The sequence below is a fragment of the Nomascus leucogenys genome, chromosome 2, assembly GCF_006542625.1.
Source record: "Nomascus leucogenys isolate Asia chromosome 2, Asia_NLE_v1, whole genome shotgun sequence".
Lineage (NCBI taxonomy): Eukaryota > Metazoa > Chordata > Mammalia > Primates > Hylobatidae > Nomascus > Nomascus leucogenys.
In genome coordinates this window covers 77,946,441-77,973,539 of record NC_044382.1, presented here as the reverse complement: position 1 = coordinate 77,973,539, position 27,099 = coordinate 77,946,441, and the positions used below count along the sequence as shown (strand labels likewise).

General features: G+C 45.5%; 1 protein-coding gene across 1 annotated transcript in view; it reads right to left on the bottom strand.

Moving 5' to 3' along the window:
• The window catches only part of NSMCE1 (NSE1 homolog, SMC5-SMC6 complex component), a 43,919-nt gene that overhangs the window by 11,125 nt on the left and 5,695 nt on the right, over window positions 1–27,099 (bottom strand). The window contains exon 2 of the mRNA XM_003261576.4: window positions 21,374–21,520. Coding sequence (XP_003261624.1) covers window positions 21,374–21,509 — 136 coding nt within the window. The 5' untranslated portion in view covers window positions 21,510–21,520. The remainder of the gene's footprint in view (window positions 1–21,373; window positions 21,521–27,099) is intronic.

Genomic DNA, 27,099 nt, shown 5'->3' with positions numbered 1-27,099 from the left:
GAAGGACATGGCCAGTGTTGTGTCCCTTTTATGCTGTGAAACTTTTTTTTTTTTTTTTGAGACAGAGTCTCGCTCTCACCCAGGCTGGAGTGCAGTAGCACAATCTTGGCTCACTGCAACCTCCACCTCCCAGGTTCAAGCAATTCTCCTGCCTTAGCATCCCGAGGAGTTGAGATTACAGGCATGCACCACCACGCCCAGCTAATTTTTGTATTTTTAGTAGAGATGGGGTTTTGCCATGTTGGCCAGGCTGGTCTCGATCTCCTGACCTCAAGTGTTCCGCCCACCTCAGCCTCCCAAAGTGCTGGGATTATAGGCGTGAGCCACCACGCCCAGCTTGTGCTGCGAAACTTTTTAAAGCAAGAGTATGTATTATCGTTTTCACTGTTTTTATGTATTAAAATAAATAATTTCAAAAGATTCATGCCTTAGAAAATCATTCTGGGAAAAAAAACTGCAAGAAAAAACAGACAATATGATACATTTATGTGTGAAACAAAAAAAGAACCAATGAAACAGTCCCACAGGAAAAGGCCCAGCAGGTTACCCACTGGACTGACGACCAAGGCCGTCGCCAGGAAGGGACTAAACGAAGGGTCATCACAGGGCACTCGTGCTGTATGTCTGTGTTTGATTTCTTATAGACAGAGGCATTTCTAAGCTACCCATACAACTCAAGATTCATAAAGTTAAAAAAAAAAAAAAAAAAAACAGAAGATCACGCTGTTGACAGTGGAGGACGTGGCCATGTGAAAGAGTCAAAGAAAACCCAGGCCAATGAGCTCTGTCAGAGGATCAGACTGTGGGGCCCAGAAAAGATGAGAACAAAGCCCAGGGCAGTGACACTAATGTGCCATGCTCAGCAAGGAGCTAATCTTCCATTTCAGTAAAGTTTTTAAAAGGCAGTTTAAATTAAAAAGTAGTCATAATAAGTGGGTGGAACATGGACGTGGTGAGATTGTAACATATGACAATGACATCTGGCCTCGGCTGCTGGAGAACAGGCATCAGTAGGGAGGCATGGCCTGACTTCCTGCCTCCAGGCCTCTGCTCACGGGCCCCTCCTTTCTGAAAAGCTCTCCCTCCACTGCTGCAGCCACCTCGGATGGCCTGTTTTTCCAGGAAATGTTCTCTCTTCTGCCCCCGGTGCTGTCTTCCTCTTCCACACTATGCAAGGCAGCTCTTTGCTGGCGTGGGAGCTGAGCTGTTCCGTACCTGCCTGTGCCGGTGACTTGGCCAGACACACTTTTCCACCCGCAAGGGGAGCTAACGCTGGGCAGCTTAGGTGCAAGAGGCCCAGACATCAAAAAGCCTCGTTCAGTACAGAGTGAGTGACAGGAACCCTGTCCACCCAGTGTGACACTGGGGCAAGTCCCACCTCTCCCTGAAAGTGACAACTCACATTTTCCACTAACGAGGCCCCTCCTGGGTATCACTGAGAACAATGTGCCCTGTGGGCAGATGAGAGGCATTCTGATCTATTGGACTTTCCAGACACCCCATTGCGGGGAGGGAGCCAGCAGCCCTCTCTGCCCTTCCCCTCTCCCCGCCACCTCTGGTTTGGTGTCCGGCCTCATTTTTCAGAAACCATGAATGTTTTGCTGTATTTTCATCTGACCAACCACTTCCTCCTACTGTACTCGCTCACTGCAGACACCAGTCACTGCTTGGGCGCTCCCGTTCTCTCTGTTATTGCCCTCTTTCCTTCCACACGCTTCCTGCATCAGGGTCATGTCCACGATCTCCATTGCTGACCCTGTAACTGTTTCTCACGGAGGCCCCGCGCTCTTGCAGCTCCTCTTAATCATGACCTGAGAAGAAACTTCTCTTACGCTCAGCACTCCCAAACCCTTCAACTGACTCCTTTCAGCAGCAACAGAGGTGGCGTGGTGGCATGGGGCCAGAAGCAGAGGTGTGGGCTCCAGCCCATCCTGCCCTCCCGCTCTGTGGGGCCCTGCGTGAGCCTCTCCCCCACTTCTCATCTCTAACAGCCACACACAGTCTCGCCTCCAGCCTCACATATGTCCAGAACCCTCTTCCCTCCCGCCTCTCTACCACCACCCCTGGCTGGACCCCAGCCTCCTGATCCTCTGGCGGCCTCCCGTACAGGCCTTCCCCGACCAGATAAAAGCTGCACTTCCCAGCTCTGTCCTCCCAGGGCTCCAGCACTTCCTTCCTCATCACGTGGCGCTCCAGTTACTGTGCCCAGCCACCCCGAGACAGGAGTCAGCTGGTGACGCCTGCCCGCCCAGCAGCCATGTCCCTCCCTAACGAGACCTTCACCTTTTATCTTTTTCTTTTTACAATTGTCTTTCTCTTACATTTGTGGCTTTGGTGAGAGAATAATTCCAGGTACGATATTCAGGGAACCAGAAAGCAGAAAGCCGAAGGAACCAGAGATTAGGGCAGCCAGGAGTAGACAGAGAACCCCTATCAGCCAGACACTCTCCCAATCTGAGCAAGGGACAAAAGGAAGCTTGGAGGTGGCTCCAGCCCAGAAGCTACAGAGGGCCAGCTGCTCTGGCCATGCGGTGATGCCATGCTTCCTGCCTATCCCCGACTGTGCACCTGGCCACCAATGAGTCCTATGTGTCCCTCCCCCAATAGCATCCTGACACTTTTTTTTTTTTTTTTGAGATGGAGTGTCACTCCATCGCCCAGGCTGGAGTGTAGTGGCACAATCTCTGCTCACAGCAACCTCCCCCTCCCAGGTTCAAGCGATCCTCCTGCCTCAGCCTCCCCAGGCACTGGGACTACAGGTGTTTCACCACCACACCTGGCTAATTTTTTGTATTTTTAGTAGAGATGGGATTTCACTATGTTGGCTGGGCTGGTCTCAAACTCCTGACCTCAAGTGATCTGCCCACCTCAGCCTCCCAAAGTGTTGGGATTACAGGCGTGAGCCACCGCGCCCGGCCCCGACACATTCCTTTCTAAGTTGACCAGAACTGGGGTCTCATGCTTGCTCCCAAGATCCTTATGATGTCCACTAAGTGCTAAGGTTGCACCAGATCGCTGCTTCCCAGCCTCAGGTCTTCAGGACAGCTAATGTCTACAGCTCTGCCCCTGCTCTCTCCCCTGATCCTGGAGCCCTGGTGGAGAAGCTACAGTTTGCCAATCTGTAGGGATACACTGGGCCAAAGGCATGTCTGAGGATCCTTTGACCTCAATATTCTACGAGCCCATGGTCATGATAAAGAGTGTGGGATAAAGTCCGTATCGTGGGATTCTGAGACAACTTTCAGTCTTAGAAATACCACTTTGAAGACTTAGGAGTTAATTAACAACACCACTCTTTTCAGAATCCAGAACCAACTGAAGAAAAAGACACACCCTTCAGTAAATATCAAAACATCAGGTTTTCTGTAGGTAGAGCTGGATCAGAGGCTGGTTCTCTGCACACCTCCAACCTCCAGTCAGTGATATGGGAGGCCCAGCTACGAGGACAGAGGAACGAGGCCCTGGCCCTAGTACAGATGTCTCCTCTAGAGGGAAAGAGATACCCTAGCCAGGACAACCAGCAACATGTTTGAATCAAGCAAGTTGAAACTCTAAACCTCTAAACACAGTGCCACCTGTGTTTTCTCTACTTGGAAGAGGCAGGGTGTGTCTGGATTTCTTAAGGGCTGTAGTAAAGTAGCTCATGTTAGGCTAAAATCAAGGGGCCTGCAAATGTGTGGCTATGATTCACCTTATTATGTGCCAGCACTATGCATTCACATGGTTCATTTCATCATGACAATAACAGTAACTCCATAAGGTGAAATCACTAATATCATCTGTATATACAGGAGGCTTGGAGAGGTTAACAACTTGCTCATAGTTTCCATAACTTGGAAGGAAATGGAGCCCAGGCTTGCCCAACCCCAGATCCTAAGCTCCCAGGCACTAAGCCCCATGGGCTCCACAGAGCAAGCCTGAGGACATCCTCTATAGCAGACCCCACCATCATCTCATCTATACCCTCCTGCACCTGCCCTGTGCTTCAGAGTCACTGAGAGAGACTGGGCCAACGGGGAAGGATGGAAGGCATCTGGGCACCTGATTAGAACACCAGAGGTGGTACCCAAAGAGGAGCTGCACTCACAGAGGAGATGCATCAGATCAGCCTGGCCTAGCCTAGCCCAGCATCCATCATCCCCTCAGCCCAGCCCAGCCCAGCCCAACATCCATCATCCCCTCAACCCAGCTCAGCCCAGCATCCATCATCCCCTCAACCCAGCCCAGCCCAGCCCAACATCCATCATCCCCTCAACCCAGCTCAGCCCAGCATCCATCATCCCCTCAACCCAGCCCACCCTAGCATCCATCATCCCCTCGACCCAGCCCACCCCAGCATCCATCATCCCCTTGGCCCAGCCCTGAGCACTGGGCCAGGTCCAGGGTGCAGGGACAGCATGCAGGGCAGCAGGAGCAGCTGAGGAAAGGCAAAGACCCTGGAGCGGACAGAGCCACTCTTCCTTTAGCAGGAAATGTCCGTCAGTGGTGGCAATTGAAAACGGGCCTCCAGGCAAGTGACAAGCACTGAACAAAACAGGACACTTCTCCCCTGAGGAGAAGGGTTGGCTCAAGTCATCTTGAGAGATTGTTTTTTTGGACTAATTCTGTATACAGTTTCTCCTTTTCTTTTAAAATTAAATTTTAAGGCCAGGTGTGGTGGCTTACACCTGTAATCACAGTACTTTGGAAGGCCAAGGCAGGAGGATCGCTTGAGACCAGGAGTTCAAGACAAGCCTGAGCAATGGATCAAGAACTCATCTCTACAAAAAAATTTAAAAATCAGCCAGGCATGGTGGCATGTGGCTGCAGTCTCAGCTACTTGGGAGGCTGAGGCAGGAGGATAGCTTGAGCCCAGGAGTTGAAGACTGCAATGAGCTATGATCGCATCACTGCATTCTAGCCTGGGTGACAGAGCTAGGCCATCTCTCAAAAAAATAAAAGAAATGATTAACTTACATTGGAATGTAATGTTACCAATGAGCCTCTTCTTGCTATATCAGGGTCCCTGCTTCCCAGAGGCTGCTGGAACCTAGGATTCACTGTGCACTTGGGCAACAGGAAATGGGGAAGTCTACTGCCCTGACCTCTGACCAACAAATAGTTTTGTTCTAAACTAGGCAATAAAAATATAAAATGTTATTTTTAGGCAGAGGAAATAACAGCAAAAAATAAGACTCCAAGGGCCCAAGCCACTGTGAGCCAACTTACCCTCTGACAGCCCTCCTGACAGACAGGGTGGACGGGTGGTCCTGCTAGCACAGCACTGAGGACAGGGCAGGAGAGGCCCTGGATGAGACGGGGGTGCAGGAGTGGAGCTGGCCCAAGAGAGCAGACCCTGGGCTGGGAAGAAGGAAGGGCTGGTGGGCAGGACACAGGGCTGGGGAGGTTTGTGAGGGGCCACAGGATTTCACCTCTCAGCCTGTAGCTCTCATCTTTCCCCCAACCACCTGGGGAAAAAGATGCAAAGATGAGAACTGCCATGGGCACTTCCGAGCATGGCCAGTGAACAATGCTGGGAAGAGGAGGGTGGAAGGAGAGTGGCTGGTCTGTGGTAGATCACTTAGAGACAAACTGTCCTCACCATCGGTGCACCAGCTCATTCACTACATGCTGCAGCGCCGCTCCTCACCTCTCAGCAGACCCTCAGCAACCACTGCAGAGGCGAGCCAGAAAGGATCGCTGCTTCTCTTTCTCAGAGGTCAGAGAGATGAAGGACATACCTAAGACGGGACAGGAAGTGACAAAGTCCAGACCAGAAACCAGATATCTGGCCATTAGCTGGATGCAATCACGAAAGGATGTGGGCATTCATCAGAAAAAATTCTTACATATACATGCAATGATGTTGAGAATACTTCAAAATAACGTGGGTAAGCAGGTACAAACAGGTACCTCAATCTAAAGAGAAAAATGAGTGTCGTGTGACAAGGTAGATTAGCTCAGTGCTCTGACAGTAGAGAAGGAATAGGATTTTAAAAACGTATGGTTTTAAAACCTACTGTTCTGAGATCTGTACACAGAGTTCTTTTCTTCTTAAACTCAAGAAGTTTATTACAATCAGAAGTTTATTACAATCAGAAAGTCTGCTCTTTAGCCTCACTCAAATGACAGAGCATAAAACTTATTTTATGTTACTGGGCACAGTACCTGCATCTCAGCTGCATGCATTTATGATACTAAAACCTATGACACCACTGCAAGAGTGGTGATGGGGACATCCACTTGCTGTCCCTATCTATGCAGCATATATGGGACCTTCCCTTGGCTGGAGGTCTATCAGTCAAGACTCCCACTGGCAATAAAGCAGTGCCCACTGGCTTATCATGGTAAAGTTCTGGATCATAATGGAAACCGTCATGAGAAACATAAACTACTATATATTTTGCTACTGATGCTGTTCATACACATTTCATCTTAATCACACCCACTGAAAACAGGTGGTCCATCTATCCTTGAGATGAGTGGCAGCTCTGACACCTTCTGTGGTGCTCTGGTCCCCACCCCTATCCATGCAGGAGCCCTCGCAGAGCTGATACAGGGGCTCTGCAGGGGATGGGAGAGGAGGCTTCCTGGTCACCCCAGCCCCTGAAACCAGAGCAGCTCCTCCTGATCCCTGTTGCGTAAGTTACCTCCTGCTCAGATTGCACTGAGCAAAGTGAAAATGGACAAATCCGATGCCTACAGAGGCAGGCAGGAAGCACAGCTGCAGACAGCTGTGGGCACAGCAGGGAGCTGGTGGCACGCATTGTACCAAAGAAAGCAGCACTGCTCTGCTCCAGCCGAGTGCCCGAGCTTTGGGTGTTTACACAGAATCTCCTGGCGGCTGTTTTCTGTTTAACCTGGTAATTCTTAAAAATTACAAACACTATAGTGCAAACAAACAATGCCTGCAAGTTATATACCACTGACAGTTCACCGTCTCCCAGTTCCGATGTGGGCAGGAAACCCGCTGTCATGAGACACAGTGATTAACGAGGCCACTCTGTTCCCTGACCCACCAGCTAAGCAGTTACTATTTCTCACACAGGCTGGACTGCGAGCAGCTCAAAGGAATGGACCGTGTTACACTCATTCTTCTGAGAGATTGAACATGCAAACGGCCACTGGGCTGCAGCCAATGGCCAGACCACGTACACAAGCAGAACTCCAACCCAAAATCTACATCAACCTGCCCAGAAAGCCCGCCCACCACCTCTAAGTCAGACCTGCAGGAAGCCAGGCCAGTCCCCCAGCAACCAGTCCAGAAGCCAAAACTAACCCACAATCATGGCCCAAAAGGACCAAGGCAGGATCAGTAACTGATACTACCCTAATTGATTTCATTTTATATTTTAGAGATGGGTTCTCGCTCTGTCATCTAGGCTGGAGAGCAGTGGTGCAATCATAGCTCACTCTACAGCCTCGAACTCCTGGGCTCAAGTGATCCCCCCACCTCAGTCTCCCCAGTGGCTGGGACTACAAGCACGAGCCACTATGCTCAGCTAACTTTGTTTTTTCTGCAGACCCTGAGGTCTCGCAGTGTTGCCCAGGCTGGTCTCAAACTCCTAGCCTCAAGTGTTCCTCCCGCCTCAGCCTCCCAAGCAGCTGGCACTACAGGCATGTACCACCATGCTCACCAGCTTCCCTAATTTTTATCCCTGTTTCTAAGAAACAACAAACCAGAGAAAGCCACATATGCACTTCCAACCAATCACATTGGATGCCCCACTTCTGGTTAGCTGTCTCCACCTTGCCCTGGCCAGCAGCCTCCACTCAGGGCACACCTGAAGCCTCCCCACTCCTCTGCCTACCTGGAGTCTCTGCCAAACCCAAGTGGAGGCTGCCTCCCTTGCTGGAGCAAGCTCTAAATAAGCAGCCGCTGCCTCTTCTGCTACCTGGTCTCCATTTATGTTCACACTTTATCCGTGGAGGACTCAATTTGGTGCCCATTCTGGGCTAAGCAGGGGCTAAGAAGTGGCTGGTATGAAGGCGGCTGACTGGAGTCGCTCTGACAGGAGCACGCCCTTCCCTTTCCCCACTCACTACAGTCTGAAGCAGACAACAGCCTCCAACATTCTCCCAGTGTCCCCTCTAGCCTTCTCCATCTGTCTGTCCTCCACATGCAGGTGAGTGGAGCCAGGTCCCGGCACTCCGCCTGGAAGCTGTCTGGGGCTCCATCCCCTGACCTATGTTCCCACCTGCCTTTCTGTTCCCCCCTCCCCCACACCAAGCTCCTCCCCATCTCAGCCCCTTCACTCATGCTGCCTTCCCCTTGGAAAGTGTCTCCCACAGATCTCTGCAGGGCTGCCCCTCATCACCCGAGCAACGCCACATATGGCAGCTCCATAGAAAGGTCTGAGCAGAGGCCCTGGTCAAAGCCACAGCCCAGGCCCGCTCTACTGAGGGACTCAATGCTTCCTTCCAGCACTTAGCACCCCAAACTACCACACTGTCTACCTCCAAGTTGCTGTCTTTCTCTTTCTAAGCAGAATGCCAGCTCCCTGAAGGCTGGGATCTGCTCATCCTATTCACCACAGCACCCCAACATTCAGCTGACACTCAAGACGTATCCGTCAACGAACCAAGGACGATGTGTGGTACCAGTGGTGACCATGCTTTCTGAATTTTCTAGGAAAACCCCAACAACAGAATTCAGCCCTGTGGTCTATACAATAACTCCTATCACACTATCATACCAGCACCATGGGTCTTCTGATAGTCACCCCCCACCACTCGCCCCCAGCAATTGGGATTAGATGGCAAGTTAAGGGGCAGAAAAGGAAGGAAGAGGCAGTGGTGACCATGAAGTGAACGTGTGCCCACAAGTACTCTGTGCCAGGCACTGAACATACATTCCCTTGCTTAATCCTCACGACTCTTCCGTGAGATGAATGTGATGTCCCTTATAACACAGAAAGCTGAGACTCAGAAAAGTAAAAGAACTTTCCCCAGACCCTGGAAGAAACAGGACTTGAATTCATGCCTTTGAAAAATGGCTTCCCTGTTCCAGCCAGCGGGGTCTGTGGTAATCCCACTGAATCCATTCCCAGTACTTCCATACATCAGGACATAACCTCTCTCATGTCTGGGATCCAGTTCAAAATGCATTCCCAAACACATGATGTGTGCACTAAGGGGAGCGTGAAGCGCACAGAAATCCTGGCTCAGCAACTCCACGCTGGCCTGAAAGGGCTGAGGTGGAGCCGTACAGCCTGGACTCCCATATGCTGCAGACATGAAGAATGGGCAGGACTTGGACACATCTAGGCCAGCAAGAGCCAGAGACACAAAAGCAACATCAATTTCCTTGTGGTTACAGAGCTTATTGAACCCAAAAATTCCTGTCTAAGCACTTAATAACTGCCGGCTGTCAATTCTGTACGTTGAGAAATTCATCAAGTCACATGTTAGATGTTACTTTTCACACTCATTTTTTGCCACTTTTCAGTTATGATCTCAGACTTTATCTCCCTTGATTAACTGAAAGGCAGACCGGCTTTGACAGTGGTATGCTGATTAACTGTTCATCAGGGCCAAAGGGGAGAGCTATAAATGAAATCACCAAGAACAGAAGGAAAATGTACTTGGAGCCAGCTTCTAATTATGACTGAGTCTTCCTTGGAAAGAGAAGGTGCTTACAAATAGGACTACAGACAGGATGGAATACTAAACCAAAATGTCAACATCGCTGATTCACCATCAACGCACGTAGCCTGATGATGTACAGGAGGCCAGTGTGAGATGACGAAGCAGATACAGGCACGTCAATCAGCACGCTGGGAACAAACCCGGGATGAAGGCAGACAAGAGAGTTGACAAAAACGGAAAATCTTTATCAAACCCCAACGTGACTATGATACTTGATTCACTCATCTAGTTTTGACACATGTATTTCAACGACCTGGTTTTTGCCCAAACATCAAATTATTTACTCTGCTCACTGAAGTATTTCTAAATCTGAATTTTTAAATCTAAAACTTCAGACGTTTTTACCTAACTTGTCCTTAAAACAATAGATAATTTAAAACCTCATAAAAATTAACATTAAACATAATAATACAGCATAATTAGTTCTAAAATGTTAGTGCTGGAGAGTATAGAACTGTACCTCATAGCAATCTGGCAACCATAAAATAAGAATGAATCCAGGGAAGTATTTTAAAACTAATAGGTAAAAATGGGATGAAGAATGGGATTATTTTTTGAAACAGGGTCTTGCTCTGTCACCCAGCTGGAGTGCACTGGCACGATCGTGGCTCACTGCCACCTCTGCCTCCCGGGCTCAAGGGATCCTCCCACCTCAGCCTCTGAGTACCTGTGATTACAGGCTCACGCCACCAGGCCCGACTAATTTTTTTATTTTATGTAGATACAGTGTTTCGCCATGTTGCCCAGGTTTGTCTCAAACTCCTGAGCTTGAGTGATCCGCCTGCTGCAGCCTCCCAAACTGCTGGGATTACAGGCATCAGCTACTGCACCGGGCCAAGAATGAGATATTTACCTTGTCTCTAAGTACCTCCCTGCAATATACTTATTAATCACACAGAAAAAGAGTAATTGTACACTGGACAAACCTGGCTGACCCCATCAACACTGTAGCCGACCTGGTAGGATGCAGAGAGAACACAAGACCACTTCCATATTATATCTGCAAAATTAAAATTCCTAGATCTAATTAGGAGGAAGCTCCAGACAAACCTAAGCTGAGGAACATTCTACAAATAGCACATGTGGCTACTGAGCACTTAAAATGGGGCCAGTCTAAACTAAGTGTAAAATACCTATTGGATTGCAAAGACATATTTCCGTCACCCTCAATATGGTTTGGCTATGTCCCCACCCAAATCTCATCTTGAATTGTAGTTCCCATAATCCAAACATGTCGTGGGAGGGGCCTGGTGGGAGGTAATTGAATCATGGGGGCAGTTACCCTCATGCTGTTCTTGTGACAGTGAGTTCTCAAGAGATCTGACGGTTTTCTAAGGGTCTTTTCCCCTTTTGCTCAGCACTTCTCCTTCCTGCCTGCTACCACATGAAGAAGGATGTGTTTGCTTCCCCTTCCACCATGATTGTAAGTTTCCTGAGGCCTCCCCAGCCATGCTGAACTGTGAGTCAATTAAACTTCTTTCCTTTATAAATTACCCAGTTTCGGGTATGTCTTTATTAGCAGTGCGAGAACGGACTAATACACTCACCAAGTTTCCTTGTGCCTCTTTGTAATCCCTCTCACCTACCCATCCTATCCCTCCTCTATGCCATCCCCATGCAACCACTGAACCATCCTGTCATTACAGTCAGGTACGCATTGTCTAGAATTTCACATAAATGGCTTCATATGGCCCGGCACAGTGGCTCACACCTGTAATCCCAGCACTTTGGGAGGCCAAGGCAGGCAGATCACAAGGTGAGGGGATCAAGATCATCCTGGCTAACACAGTGAAACCCCATCTCTATTAGAAATACAAAAAAATTAGCCGGGTGTGGTGGCACACACCTGTAGTCCCAGCTACTCAGGAGGCTGAGGGAGGAGAATTGCTTGAACCCGGGAGGTGGAGGTTGCAATGAGCGGAGATTGCACCATTGCACTCCAGCCTGGGCGACAGAGCAAGACTCCGTCTCAAAAAAAAAAAAAAAAAAAAAAATTGCTTCATACTCTTTCACCTCACTTCTTCCACTCAGCAAAATCACTCTGAGATTCATTCATATTCTAGCATGTAGGAATAGCTCACTTACTTTTATTGCTAAGTAGTATGGATTTATCACAGTCTGTTCATCTGTTCACCTGCAAATGGACAATTAGGTGTTCACATCTGGGGCCATTACAAATAAAGATACTCTATCTCTGCACAAGCCTTTGTACAGGCATATAGCTTCATGTCTCTTAAGTAAATGCCTAAGAGAGGAATGGCTGAATCATAGGAAATTGCCACACTGTTTTCCTAAATGGCTGTCCCATTTTACATTCCCAACAGTAGTATATTAGAGTTCCAGTTCCTCCATGTTCTCACCAATACTTGCTTTGCAGAGTCTTCTTCATTTTAGCCATTTTAATACACATGCAGTGGTAGCTCACTGTGGTTTTAGTTTGCTGTTTTTTTTTTTTTTTTGAGACGGAGTGTCACTCTGTCCCCAGGCTGGAGTGCAGTGGCGAGATCTCGGCTCACTGCAACCTCCGCCTCCCGGGTTCAAGCAATTCCTCTGCCTCAGCCTCCCGAGTAGCTGGGACTACAGGCACCTGCCACCATGCCTAGCTAATTTTTGTATTTTTTAGTAAAGACAGGGTTTCACCCTGTTGGTCAGGATGGTCTCAATCTCCTGACCTCATGATCTGCCCGTCTCGGCTTCCCAAACTGCTGGGATTACAGGTGTGAGCCACCATGCCCAGCCTGCATTTTTTAAATGTCTAATGATGTTGAGCATCTTTTCATGTGCTCATTTGCCATCTGTACAACTGATTTGCAGTGTTCAAATATTTTGCACATTTCTTACTGGCTTGTATGTTTTTCCTTTTTTCTTTTTTTGAGACAGGATCTCCCTCTGTCACCCAAGCTGAAGTGCAGTGGCACAGTCTCAGCTCACTCCAACCTCTGCCTCCCAGGCTCAAGCAACCCTCCCACATCAGCCTCCCAAGTAGCTGAAACTACAGGTGCATGCCACCACGCCTGACTAATTTTTGTATTTTTTTGTAGAGATGGAGTTTTGTCATGTTGCCCAGGCTGGTCTCAAACTCCTGAGCTCAAGCAATCCATCTGCTTCAGCCTCCCAGAATGCTGGGATTACAGGTGTGAGCCACCATGCCCAGCCGGGTTGAATGTTTTCTTATTTTAGAGCTTTGAGAATTCTCTATATATTCTGAATACAAGTCATTCATTAAATATATTATTTGCAAATATTTTCCCTTAGTATTTTGCTTGTCTTTTCAGTCTCTGAAGAGTATTTTTTTAAATGTAAATTTTTAATTGTGAAGTTCAATTTATCGATTCATTCTCTTATGGAGTATGCTTTTGGAGCCAAGAAATCTTGGACTAATCATAGGTCACAGAGGTTTTCTCCTATGTTTTCTTCTGGAAGTTTTATAGTTTCAGGTTTTACATGTAGGTCTATGACTCATTTTGAGATAATTTTTGTATTTGGTGCAAAGTATGGCTTGCAGTTCATTTTTTGATTATGGATATCCAATTATTCCAGCACTCATTTTGGAAAAGACTATTTCCACTAAATTACCTTTGCATTTCTGTCAAAAATCAGCTGTCCACCTATGTGTGGGTCTGTATCTGGCTCTCTATTTTTTTCCCTTCATCTGTTTGTCCATCATTACATGACTACCACACTGTCTTGATAGGACAGCCATACAGTAAGTCTTGAAATCAGGCAGGGTTCCTCTCCAGGTTTGATTGTCTTTTTCAAAGTAGTTTTGGCTCTTCTAGGTCCATTACATTTCCATGTGAATTTCAGAATCAGCTTGTTAATTTTTATAAGAAGCCTTGCTGGGATCTAACTGGGATTTATTTGAATCTATAGATCAATTTGGGGAGAATTGATACCTTAACAATACTGAATTTCCCAGCCCATGAACACGCTATGTCTTTCCACTTATTTAAATCTCCTTTGACTTCTCTCAGCAATGTTTTATAGTTTTCAGTGTACGGGTCTAACACATTTTTGCCAGATCTATTCCTAACCTTTTCTTATTTTTAATGTTATTATAAATGGTGCTATTTTTACATTGCCATTTCTGATTATCCATTGCCAGCATATAGAGAAACAATTGGTATTTGGATATTGATTTTGTATCCTACAACTTCACTAAACTCACTTATTAGTTCCAGAAGATATTTTGTAGATTCCATCGGATTTTCTACACAGATGATCATGTTGTCTGTGAACTGACAGCTTTACTGTATCGTCCTTTCCAATCCAGCTACCTTTTGTTTCTTTTTCTCACCAGAGTACACTAACTAGGACGAAAGTGGTGAGAACAGACATTCTTGTCTTTCTCCTGAGATTAGGGAAAAGTATTCAGTCTTTCACCGTTAAGAATGATGTTAGCTGGCCGGGCGCGGTGGCTCACGCTTGTAATCCCAGCACTTTGGGGGGCCGAGGCAGGTGGATCATGAGGTCAGGAGATCGAGACCACGGTGAAACCCCGTCTCTACTAAAAATACAAAAAATTAGCCGGGCGTGGTGGCGGGCGCCTGTAGTCCCAGCTACTCGGAGAGGCTGAGGCAGGAGAATGGCGTGAACCTGGGAGGCGGAGCTTGCAGTGAGCCGAGATTGCGCCACTGCACTCCAGCCTGGGCGATAGAGCGAGACTCCGTCTCAAAAAAAAAAAAAAAAAAAAAAAAAAAAAAGAATGATGTTAGCTGTAGATTTTACAGAGATCCCCTTTATCAGGTTAAGGAAGTTCCCTTCTTTTCTCACTTTGCTGAGGGTATTGTTTTTGTTTTTTTTTTAATCGGGAATAGCTGTTGGGTTTTTGTTTTTTTTTTAAACTCTGTGTAGAGGGCCGGGTGCGGTGGCTCATGCCTGTAATCCCAGCACTTTGGGAAGCCAAGCCAGGGAGATCACTTGAGGCCAGGACTTCAAAACCAGCCTGGCCAACATGGTGAAACCCCACCTCTACTAAAAATACAAAAATTCGTCAGGCGTGGTGGCACGTGCCTGTAATCCCAGCTACTCGGGAGGCGGGGGCAGGAGAACCGCTTAAACCCATGAGGCGGAGGTTGTAGCGAGCTGAGATCGCACTACTGCACTCTAGCCTGGAAGGCTTTTTTGAGACTCTGTCTCAAAAATAAAATAAAATAAAATAATAAAATAGATGAAATTTATTTAATTGTAATTTTTGTTTTTTGAGATGGAGTTTTGCTCTTGCTGCCCAGACTGGGGTGCAATGGCATGATACTGGCTCACTGCAACCTCTGCCTCCCGGGTTCAAGCGATTCTCCTGCCTCAGCCTCCCGAGCAGTTGGGATTACAGGCATGCGCCACCGCACCCAGCTAATTTTGTATTTTTAGTAGAGACGGGGTTTCTCCATGTTGGTCAGGCTGGTCTCAAACTCCCGACCTCAGGTGATCTGCCCACCTCAGCCTCCCAAAGTGCTGGGATTACAGGCGTGAGCTACCGTGCCCAGCCTTAATTTTAATTATTTAAAATATACATATATATAAATAAAAATAAAACTGTAGAGTTCAGACTCCTCATTTGTGCTCTAAGCCTATTTATCCTATTTATCCCCTGCTACTTAGGATCCCTTAGCTTCCTATAAAAAACTTTCTGCTACATCACACCAGGGCAGACATGAGATTTTGTCAAATATTTTTTCTGTACCTATTGAGATAAACACAAGATTTTTCTTTTTTAGCTTAATATGGTGAATTACACTGATTTTCAAATATTAATACTAAATCAACCCTGCAAAATCAGGATAAACCCTACTTGGTTATGTTGTACCATCCTTTGTAAACACTGTTAGATTAGATTTGCCACAGTTGGGTTTAGCATGTTAACATCTATGCTCATCAGGAGTCTTGTTTGGGGTTTTCCTTCCTCGCAATGTCTTTGTCTGGTTATGGTATCAGAATCATGCAGGTCTCATAGAATTAGTTGTAACATATTCTCTTCAATTTTACAGAAGAGTTTGGATAGAAATGGTGTGAGTTCTTCCTCAAATGTTTGGGCCGGGCACTATTCCCAGCTCTGTCAATAGCTGGCATTGTTTTCTCCAATCCTTCAACTAGTTCTCTCCCTGGCCTTAAGAAGTTTTCTTGCTCATCAGTTCTCAGCAGGATCCTTGAATGGAGGGGCACTTTGGACACCTCAGGTTTTCTCTCTGTGCACCTCTCGTCCACCTTATACTCCATTGTAAGTACTCTGTCCTGCAACCTCTACCTGCCTTAGTCTCCCTGAACTCTTATCTCCATCTCCTCAATGCAGGGAGGCTGCCTAGCTCTGCCTGGGTTTCCCCTGTGCCATGGCCTAGAAACTTTCTAAAGGCACTGAGCTGGGGCAGCTGTACTGCTCACTCCCACTATCGCCTGTGGCAGAAGAAAGTTACTTGGTCTTTCCCCCAGGTTCCTGGTACAGAACTTCTAAAACTCTTAGAATTCCCTGAGTCATATAGGTGATAGAAGCATCTTTTGCTCTAATGAGGCAACTTTTGGCAGGCCCCTAGGATGGGGGCTGGTCACCAGAATGACCAAGCCTCAATAAAAAACATGGAACTTTTGGCCACCCCCCAATATCTGGGGAGAAGAGAGGGACTGGAGATGGAAGCACTCGTCAACGGCCAGTGACTGATCAAACTCGTCAACGGCCAGTGACTGATCAATCATGCCTGTGTAAAGAAACCTCCATAGAAACCCAGGAATGACCAGACGCGGTGGCTAAATAAATATTTCAAATAATTTCTAATGGTGGATTCACAATTTTGTGGGATTATTTTTCTTAGAGTGTCCCAAATTCAATAATCAGCAGGCCCTTTAAAACCTGAAACTCGGCTGGGTGCAGTGGCTCACGCCTGAATCCCAACATTTTGGAAGGCTGAGGCAGGATGATCACTTGAGCCTAGGTGTTCGAGACCAGCCTAGGCAACAGAAGAAGACCCCTGTCTCTACAAATAATTTAAAACTTAACCAGGTGCGGTGGCTCACACCTGTAATCCCAGCACTTGGGGAGGCAGAGGCAGGCGGATCACCTGAGGTCAGAAGTTCGAGACCAGCCTGGCCAACATGGTGAAACCCCGTCTCTACCAAAAATACGAAAATTAGCTGGGCGTGGTGGCTCATGCCTGTAGTCCCAGCTACTCAGGAGGCTGAGGCAGGAGAATCGCTTGAACCTGGGAGGCGGAGGTTGCAGTGAGCAAAGATCTTGCCATTGCACTCCAGCCTGGGTGACAAGAGCGAAACTCTGTCTCAGAAAAAATAAAAATAAAAATAAAAAAGAAACCCTTGAACAACAGGATTTGAAGAGCTTCAGGTTATTAAACACAGAGGCGTTCAGACGGTGGTGCACGTAGAGAGGGCACGGAAACTCCATGCCACCCCCACTTCCCACAGCTGGCCCTGTGATCTCTCCTTGTGGCTGTTCCTGAGTTGTAGAATTTATAAAAAACCACGTAAGTAAAAATGTAAGTAAAGTGTTTTCCTGAGTTCTATGAATCATTCTAGAAAATTATCAAACCCAAAGAGGGAGTTACGGGAACCACTGATATATAGCCATTGGTCAGAAACACAGGTAGCCCGGGACTTATAACTGGCGTCTTAAGTTGGGTCAGTCTTATGACACTGAGCCCTTTAACCTGTAGGATCTGATGCTAACTCCAGGCAGATAGTGTCAGAATTAAACTGAATTATGGAATGCCCAGTTGTTATCTAGAGAACTGGAGAAGTAGTGTTAGAAAAGATACCACATCAAGTGTCAAGAGAAAAAGAAACACTCATTGCCCATCTCTCGAAAGATCACTGGCCTTGACTGACGAATGTCCAGTGTTTTATACTTTGTCCATTTTTGAATTGTTTCAGGCAAGGTGTATTGAGCCCTGTTGCTCCATACTGGCCAAAAGTGGAAAACCTCAAACCCAAGCCTTCTCTACCACCCCCAAGGCCTCCTGTGCCTACTTCTATCAAGGAGGCCTATATTGGAATCATCTGACCACTTGTCTCTATGACTCATGAAAGCCACGGTAAAATAAAAATTTAATCTGAGTCACCAGTCCCTAGCACAGAGGCCTGGCTCACTTGAGATTCTAGGGAAGCTTTGCTGGTTGAATAAACGTATGTGTGGATGCAAGTCCTGGCTCAAAAATCTAAGGTCCTCTAAGAACACAGGTCCCCAGCGCCATTCTGAAAGGCTCAACCCAAGGCCTCCACTGAACTTGAGAACAAAATCTAAACTCTTCACTAGCCAGGAGAATTGGGGACTTTGTTTCCCCTTAATGACAGTAAGAAGAGAACCCAAACCAAAGCCTAGAATAAGAAGTGATTTGATAAACTGGACAAACACCCTGGGAAATGGCAATTGGAATAACTTGAAATTTCAATCACTCCTTTGTTTCATAATTTTCCTAGAAGCTAAATATTTTTCTAGTTGGTACAAGGGGACTTTCCTGGCCATCTCTTCAAAAGATAGGAAATTAATAATATTGGGTATTGCGAGTATTCACTTAAGTTTAGATAATTTCTGTCATTTCTTGTTTAAAATCTCCCTAATAACAAGAACATGCAGTAACAAGTTTTTTGGCATTTTTCTTAAATGAGGATAGGAGAAAACAGATTGTTCTACCCTGTTCACCCTGGCCATAACCATATCTAGGTGCAAAGAAATGGTACACAGTGTGAAGAATAAATCAATTCCTAGACACATTCTACAGGACTTTCCTAAATTAGATCATAACAATTTTAAAGGTCAAATAAAGGCAAAAACACTTTCAGTCTTAGTACCAAGGTATCATGTGGCTCCTTGCAGTGAGCTGTGAAACTTCCCCACCAACATGAAAGCTTACAGTCAAGACTCACAGGAGAAAAAAAGAGAAAAGGACTAAATTGTCATGTAAATAAGAGATTCAGGATTAACAAAAGCATTCTTTTATTTTTTTGAGATGGGGGCTCACTGTGTTGCCCAGGCTGGAGTGCAGCGGTGCAATCTCAGCTCACTGCAACCCCCACCTCCCCTGCTCAAGCGATCCTCCTGCCTCAGCTTCCTGGGTAGCTAGGACCACAGGTGTGTGCCAGCACACCTGGCTAATTTTTTGTACTTTTGATAGAGACGGGGTTTCACCATGTTGCTCAGGCTGAAGACAAGCGTTCTTATGCCCATCTCTGGAGGATATTGAGGGGTAGGTTTAAAGTCTGACCATGCTTTTTTTTTTCTGATACATGGTCTCACTCTGTCACCCAAGATGGAGTGCAGGGGCATGATCTCAGCTCACTGCAGCATCTGCCTCCCGGGTTCAAGCAATTATCCTGCCTCAGCCTCCCAAGTAGCTGGGACTACAGGCATGCACCACCACACCCGGCTAATTTTTGTATTTTTAGTAGAGATGGGGTTTCACTCTGTTGACCAGGCTGGTCTTGAACTCCTGACCTCAGGTGACCCACCCTCCTCAGCCTCCCAAAGTGCTGGGATTACAGGTGTGAGCCACTGCACCCGGCCGCTACTATGCTTTTTAAAGAGCAAGAGAAACTAGCTTAACAGGTATAACATCCCCTTTCAATATAAAAGTCTCTCACCAAAGATCCTTCTCTGCTGGTACAACTGCGGCGCATATACTTTCACCACGGGGATGGTTCTCAAACCTAAAACTGTCTCTCTCACTCTCTGCTTTGAATACTTCAAGAGGTCCACACTGTCCGCAGAAGTAAAAAGCCATTACTGTGGTGTATAGGGTTCTTCATGATCTGCAAACCTACACACGAAAAGAATGTATTCTCTTCCCACACATCATATATTCTTGTCTAGGGATTCCCAGGGTAGGTTATCAGTAGGTCAATTAGGTTTGGATACACAGAATTAAACACAGTTCAACAGGCTAACTTGTTCCTGGCATTACTGAGCTCCCAGAATTCCCCATGGAACACCTCCATGGACCAGTGCTCTGGAGAACGCAGATGCTACTCTCCAGACACTTCAAACTCCTTCTTCTCTTTCTAACATGCCACCTTCTTTTATTCCTCCTTCCTTTGCACACCTTGAAAGAATATTTGTTTCTGTTCTGTCTCCCCCTTCTTATTCCCATTCACCGCTCACCTCTCTGGGATCAGGCTTTGAACTCTAACATGCTGCAGAAACTGCAGTGCTCCAAATGTGGCACCTACCTTTTCTCGTGTCCCTTCATATTTTGAAAAGTATAAAATGATGTTCATCACTTTTGAATGCATTTGCATGCAAAGGCATAAAAGTGGCTGGGAAGAAGATGTAATGCACTCATGAGGTGTTTGGCTTTGGGGACAGGAGGGACACCTTTTCTGGTGTCCCTTCGCCCTTTCACAGCTCACTGCAAGGAGCTACAGGATGCCTGTGGACTAAGAATGAAAGCATCTTTTTGCCTTTTTTTTTGTGTCCCTTCACCTGTGTACTTGCTCCCTGTGTACCTGTACATGCCCTTTCTCACACCTCTTGGCTTGGCTCACTTCTGTGTCATTTTTTATCTTTTTCTTTTGAAAATTAAAAATACAGAGAGAAAGGCAGAATAAAAACCAAATGCCTGCATTCCCATTCATCAGAGGTGACAACCATTAGACTACAACTAATTAATGTCATGTTGTTAGGCTAATAATGTCACACTGGCTTTAAGACTTTTCTTTTTAATAAAAGAACATAACAGGATAAAAGTGAAGGGTCCTGTGATCTCTGCTGACAGCCTACTCCCACTCTGCTTCTCCTCACAAGCACCTCACAAGTGTCCTGCGTCTTCTTCTGGTCCACTTTTATGCCTTTACATGCAAATGCATTCATAACCAATAAAAATCATTTTGTACTTCACAAAAAACAACATAATCACATCATACAATAAGCATAACTCACCACCTTTGTCACTGCATAAAATCTCATCAGTAAGATCTACCCATATTGGCACGCAACTCAACAATATCTGCCAATGCTAATTCAACTGATCTATCAACACTGATTCTATTGTTTCTTCTGCCATCTCCGGTTACTAAGAACGTAGCACCAGGCCCTGTCTCCAAGGGCTTCTTATTTGCCCCTCCCAGTGGCCCCCTAAGATGCCCCAAATGCCTTCAGCTGACACAGGGCAGGGACACACTCTCCAGGTCTGGCCCAGTCTAAGGCTGTGCCCTTAAGTGTTGTGCTAAGCTGCCCCATTGTTTTGTTTTATAATTTATTTTCTTTTTTTCAAATAAAAAAATAGGGTCTTGCTACATTGCCCAGGCTGGTCCCAAACTCCTGGCCTCAAGCGATCCTCCCACCTTGATTCCCAGAGTGCGGGGATAACGGCGTGAGCCACCGCACCAGGCCAAGCTGCCCTGTGTCCATCAAAACCCCACTAGGCAGTCTCTGCGCCAGGTGTCTTGTACATATCATGTCTCTCAATTCCCTGAACCACGCACTTACTTATGTGTTAAGTAGAATTACTATCCCCACTTTAGAGATACAGAAACTGAGGCTAGGGCAAGTCCTGGAGGCTTGGTGTGAACCACAACTATACAGCTTTAGACTCTAAGTTTTTATCCACAGGGCTAAATGTCAGGTTTACTTGGAAAAAAAAATAAAAGTGGAAGATGAAATTAGAAAGATGGGCCCGTGTAAGATTGTGAAGAGGCTTGAATGCCCAGCTCAGGAGTACCGGTTAACAAGTTACATGGTATCGTACCTATGTCACTGGTTCCTGATCAACACAGCACCAGAGCGCCCTGGGAACAGGGAAACGGTACTCACGGTCATGGACCTTGTAGCAGTGCCTCTGCAAGCGCTTCACATCCCATTCCTCTAGCACGCCATGGGTCATCAGCAACTGGAGGAAGCGCCGGTGGACATCAGTCATGACGCCCATTCTCCTTGTGCTACCCTGCATGTGGGAACGAACTGAAAAGGAAGTAAATGACACTAGTCATCCCCAAGCACATCAGAAGCAATGTCCTGGGTCTTGTACTAATTTACATTAACAAATATAAATTTGCTCTCATTTTTAAAAGTCATTCTTCATGCTGATTACTGCAAAGGTGAGAAGAACATGAGTCACAGCAAATCAGGACTGGGCAGTGGTAAGAAGTGTGGATTCTGGAGCTAGAATGCCGGGACTCAGGGCCTGGTTCTCCCACTTACTAGGCGTGTGAAATTGAGCAACTTAGTCCCCACAGGCTTCAGTTTCTGATCTGTAAAGTGGGAAAAATGATAGAAACATCCTCTGCAGAATTGCTACAAAGATTAGATGGGTTAATACATGTAATAGCCTGGTAACATAGTAAGCACTAAATAAGTCTGAGCTATTTTTACTATTAGGGAATTCTGGGTCTAACCCTTGGCTGAGCCTTTTTACCAGATCTATGGCCTTGGAGAAATTTAGCAGAGGCCCCGTTTTCTCACCATAAAATTATAATAAAGTTCATTACTGAGAGAACTACTAGTAAACACTTAATAAATGTTAGTTTCCTCCTCTCCCCAAACCGCTAATAAAACAACCATCATGGCAGGACTTCAGACTATTTTTTAAATCTCCTGCTCGCTAACAAAATGGGATCTTTCCGCAAAACACAAAGATCACAGTTAATAAAACTATTCCACAAGCCCTGATCAAAACGCTGGCTACTGCCATGGAGCACGCAGTGCAGGGGCTAAGAATGTGGATTTGGAACTAAACAGGAAGCACTGAGACCAGAAAGTCCCAGATCTGCCTGATCCTAAGAATTTCCTAATGTGCATTTTAACAATACAGATTCCCAAACCCTTTCCTGGATGTTCTGACTGCAGTGGGTCCTGGAAGTCGGAGGTGTTTACATTCATTTTAGGTGATGTCAAGATCCGACAAGAAGTTCAATGGTGCCTTGGGCAAATACAGCACGCAAACATTTTTAGCTAACAATGCTCAGCCTCCCTAAGGCCTAGTTTTTTCATCTCTAAAACCGGGAAACTAGTAGCTATCTTAAAGGCATAGAGGAAGCCTAAATGAGTCACAACTACCAAAGGCTTGCCAAGCACCTGGCACATAAGAGATCCACAAGACTGCTAATTACTGTTCTTTTGTTCTTTTTTTTTTTTTTTTTTCTGAGATGGAGTCTCGCTCTGTTGCCCAGGCTGGAGTGCAGTGGCATGATCTTGGCTCACTACAACCTCTGCCTCCCAGGTTCCAGTGATTCTCCTGCCTCAGCCTCCCAAGTAGCTGAGACTACAGGCGCCCGCCACCGTGCCTGACTAATTTTCATATTTTTAGTAGAGACAGGTTTCACCATGTTGGCCAGGCTGGCCTCGAACTCCTGACCTCAGGCGATCCACCTGCCTCAGCCTCCCAAAGTGCTGGGATTACAGTGTGAGCCACCACACCCGGCCAGTGCTGTTCTTTAACAGCATCCTCAACTGGACCTCAGGGCTGGGAAAATGCACCATCTCATAACCAGTTCCTCCAACTGCCTGCAAGAAAAACATCTTTCATCTCACCAAATCCGCACCTCAACAAAGCCTACGTTAGACTCATCCTCTCCTTCCACCTCCTTAGCCCCCTTCCTCTCCCAAGTCCTTCTCTTTGCAAATCATCTGGTGTGGACGGTGCAGTCCACACAATCATACCACACACCTGAGCACTGAACTCTGGTCCTCCTCTCCTTAAACCTCAAATCCAGCCAGTCGTCAACTTTATTTCCTATCACTAGGGCCATTCCATGTCAATGTACTTAGCACCCCTGTATTTGCCAGTGGTTGTTCTGGGCACAGGGACAGAATGTGCTAGGCTAAAAAAAAAATGGACTTCTATCCTGCAAACGAAGGATCTCTACAAACTAAGGGTCTTGAAGAAGGAAGATGGTGTTGCCTAGCTGTGTTTTAGGAAGATTATCCCCTTTGGCATCATGGAGGTGTAAAGAAATGGGAGGCAAAGAGTCCAGAAAGCGGTCTCCTGAAGGGATCCTACAAAAGGGGATGAGGTATCACCGAGGCTTGGCAGTGGGGACAAATGATATGAGTCACGGCCATTGTGATCCCATCAAATCTCAAGCAGAATAAACTCTAAAATATCCACCTAGGTACATCCTAGTAAAAGCACACAATACCAGAGATTAAATGCAATCAAAGAAAAAGTCAGAGGACTTCTAAAGAGCAACAAGTAGACTGCTGGCTGCCATCACAATGGCAACAATGGAAGCTGGTCACAGTGGAAACATATCTTCTATGCTGGGAGGGGTGTCTTAACAGAGAATTCTCTAACGAGCTAAAGACTGAGGGTAAGACAAAAACATTTCCAAACAATGAACAACTGAAAGAGCACGTGACCAGCAGATGCTCCCTAAAGGAAATTCCAAAGCATATAGTTCAGGAAAAAAGAAAGGGATACAAGTTGGAAGGTCTAAAATGCAGGGTAGAATAAAGAGCAAATAAAGTTGGTAAATATGTGGTTAAATCCAAGTTAACTGTATAAAACAGTAAAAATCAGAAGAAATGCTTCTATCTTTAAAAAAAGTGTTTAATACCACAGTAAAAAGAATGAGGTTTTTGAAAAACTAAATACACAAATAACATAAATGGGAGGTGAGCAATCACTGGGATTAGTGTTCTAATAGCCTTGTCACGGTCAGGAGTAGAATCTGGACATGAACAAATTTTACACTTGCATTTTACAATTTCTAGAGTAACAACTTTTAAAAAAACAAATAGTGTATATAATTTCCAAATAGTAAAGGGGAATAATGTAATGAGAAAAAATAATGGAAAGGAAAAAAAACCAGGATAGGAAAAATAAACACAAAAAAACAAAGTAAGTCAGGAGAAACAATCCAACTAGATTAGTAATAACAATGAATAAAAATAGACTAAATGTTCCAGCTGAAATACAAGGACTGTTAGACCAGATTTAAAACCTTATCAAATTAATAACGAATAAAATCTACCTCTATAAGAGTTCCTTATAGGCTGGGCACAGTGATCCCAGGAGTTCAAAACCATCTTGAGCAACATGGAAAACCCCATCTCTACAAAAAACACAAAAATTAGCTGGGCATAGTGGCACACCTCTGCAGTCCCAGCTATTTAGGAGGCTGAGGTGGGAAGACTGCTTGAGCCTGGGAGGTCGAGGCTGCAATAAGCTGTGATCACACCACTGCACTCCAGGCTGGGCAACAGAGTGAGACCCTGTCTCAAAAAAAAAAAAAAAAAAGGTTGCAGGGGATGGTCGTGGTGGCTCACACTATAATCCTAGCACTTTGAGAGGCCGAGGCAGGTGAATCACCTGAGGTCAGGAGGTGGAGACAAGCCTGGCCAACATGGTGAAACCCCATCTCTACTAAAAATACAAAAATTAGCCAGGCATGGTGGTGCGTGCCTATAGTCCCAACTACTTGGGAGGCTGAGGCATGAGAATCGCTGGAACGCAGGAGGCAGAGGTTGCAGTGAGCTGAGATGGCACCATTGCACTCCGGCCCGGGTGACAAAGCAAGACTCCGTCTCAAAAAAAAAAAAAAAAGAAGCTATAAAAAGAACTGCAAATTAAATCCAAAGAAAGGTAAAATGAGAAAATAATAAAGGGCAGAAATTAATAAAGACTGAAAATAAGCATATATCTAAGGTCAACAAAACCAAAATTATTCTTTGAAAAAACATAATAAAAGTGAAAAACTTCTGACAAGATTTTCCAAGAGCTAAAACTTATAAAGAAACAATATTTGAAAAAAAAAAGGAAATTAACTGCAGATGAGACAAATATCTGCAATTAAGATACTTAAAAATATTATCAATTATTTATAATAATCTGAAATTTAACTATGTAAAAAGTCATAGGAAATTTATTCAAAACTAATGAATGAATTATTTGAAAACCTAAACACTCCTATAACCATTAATGATATTTTACAGAAAATCCATCTTCTCACAAAGAAAACTTCAGGTCCCAATGACTTTATCGAGAAGTTCTACCAAATATTCTAAAAACAAATAATTTCAAATGTTACACAATCTCAGCGCCAGAAAAAAAGCAAACCCTCCCCAACCCATCTGATAAGGCTAACCTAGTTTGGCCCTGAAACCTAACAAGGATGTCAAAAGAAAGGAAAATTACAAGCCAGTATCTTTCATGAACACAGCTGCAGTATGTCCTAAGCAAAATGCTAACAAACTTAATCCAGATATGTAAAAGGAATGACATATCATCACTTAGGTTTATTTCAGCAATGATTTCACATCTAAAACTCAATCAATGTGAGTCACCACATTAATAAAGGAAAAAGCATTTTAAAATTCACACGGGGCCGAGTGTGGTGGCTCATGCCTGTAATCCCAGCACTTTGGGAGGCCAAGGCAGGCAGATCACCTGAGGTCAGGAGTTAAGAGGCTAGCCTGGCCAACATGATGAAAGCTCGTTGCTACCAAAAATACAAAAATTGGTTGGGCAGGGTGGCGCGCGCCTGTAATCCCAGCTACTCAGGAAGCTGAAGCAGGAGAATCGCTCGAACCTGGGAGGTGGAGGTTGCAGTAAGCCGAGATCATGCCATTGCACTCCAGCCTGAGCAACAGAGTGAGACTTCATCTCAAAAAAAAAAAAAAAAAAAATCACATGGAACCAAAACAGCGCCTGAATAGCCAAAGCAATCCTAAGCAAAAAGAACAAAGTTGGAGGCATCACGTTACCTGACTTCAAACTATACTACAGGGCTAAACAGCATGGTGCTGGTACAGAAACAGGCACGTACACCAGTGGAACAGAATAGAGAGCCCAAAAATAAGGCCACACACCTATGACCACCTGATCCTTGACAAAGATGACAAAAACAAGCAATGGGAAAAAGACTCCCTATTCAATAAATGGTGCTGGGATAAGTGGCTAGCCATATGTGAAGACTGAGGCTGGACCCCTTCCTTACAGCACATACAGGAATCAACTCAAGATGGATTAAAGACTTAAATGTAAGACCTAAAACTATAAAATCCCTGGAAGACAACCTAGGCAATACCATCCTGGACATAGGAACGGGCAAAGATCTCACGACAAAGATACCAAAAGCAACCACAATGAAAGCAGAAATTGACAAATGAGATCTAATTAAACTTCAGAGCTTCTGCATAGCAAAAGAAACTATCAACAGAGTAAACAGACAACCTACAGAATGGAAGAAAATATTTGCAAACTATTTACAAGAGAAAATCAAACAACCCCATTAAAAACTGGGCAAAGGACATGAACGGACACTTTCCAAAAGAAGACATACATGTGGTCAACAAGCATATGAAAAAAAGCTCAGTATCACTGATCGTTAGAGAAATGCAAATCAAAACCACAATGAGATACCATCTCACATCAGTCAGAATGGCTATTATCAAAATGTCAAAAAATAACAGATGCTGGCAAGGTTGCAGAGAAAAGGGAAACTTATATACCGTTGGTGGGAGTGTAAATTAGTTAAACCACTGTAGAAAGCAGTGTGGTGACTCCTCAAAGAGCTAAAAGCAGAACTACCATTTGACCC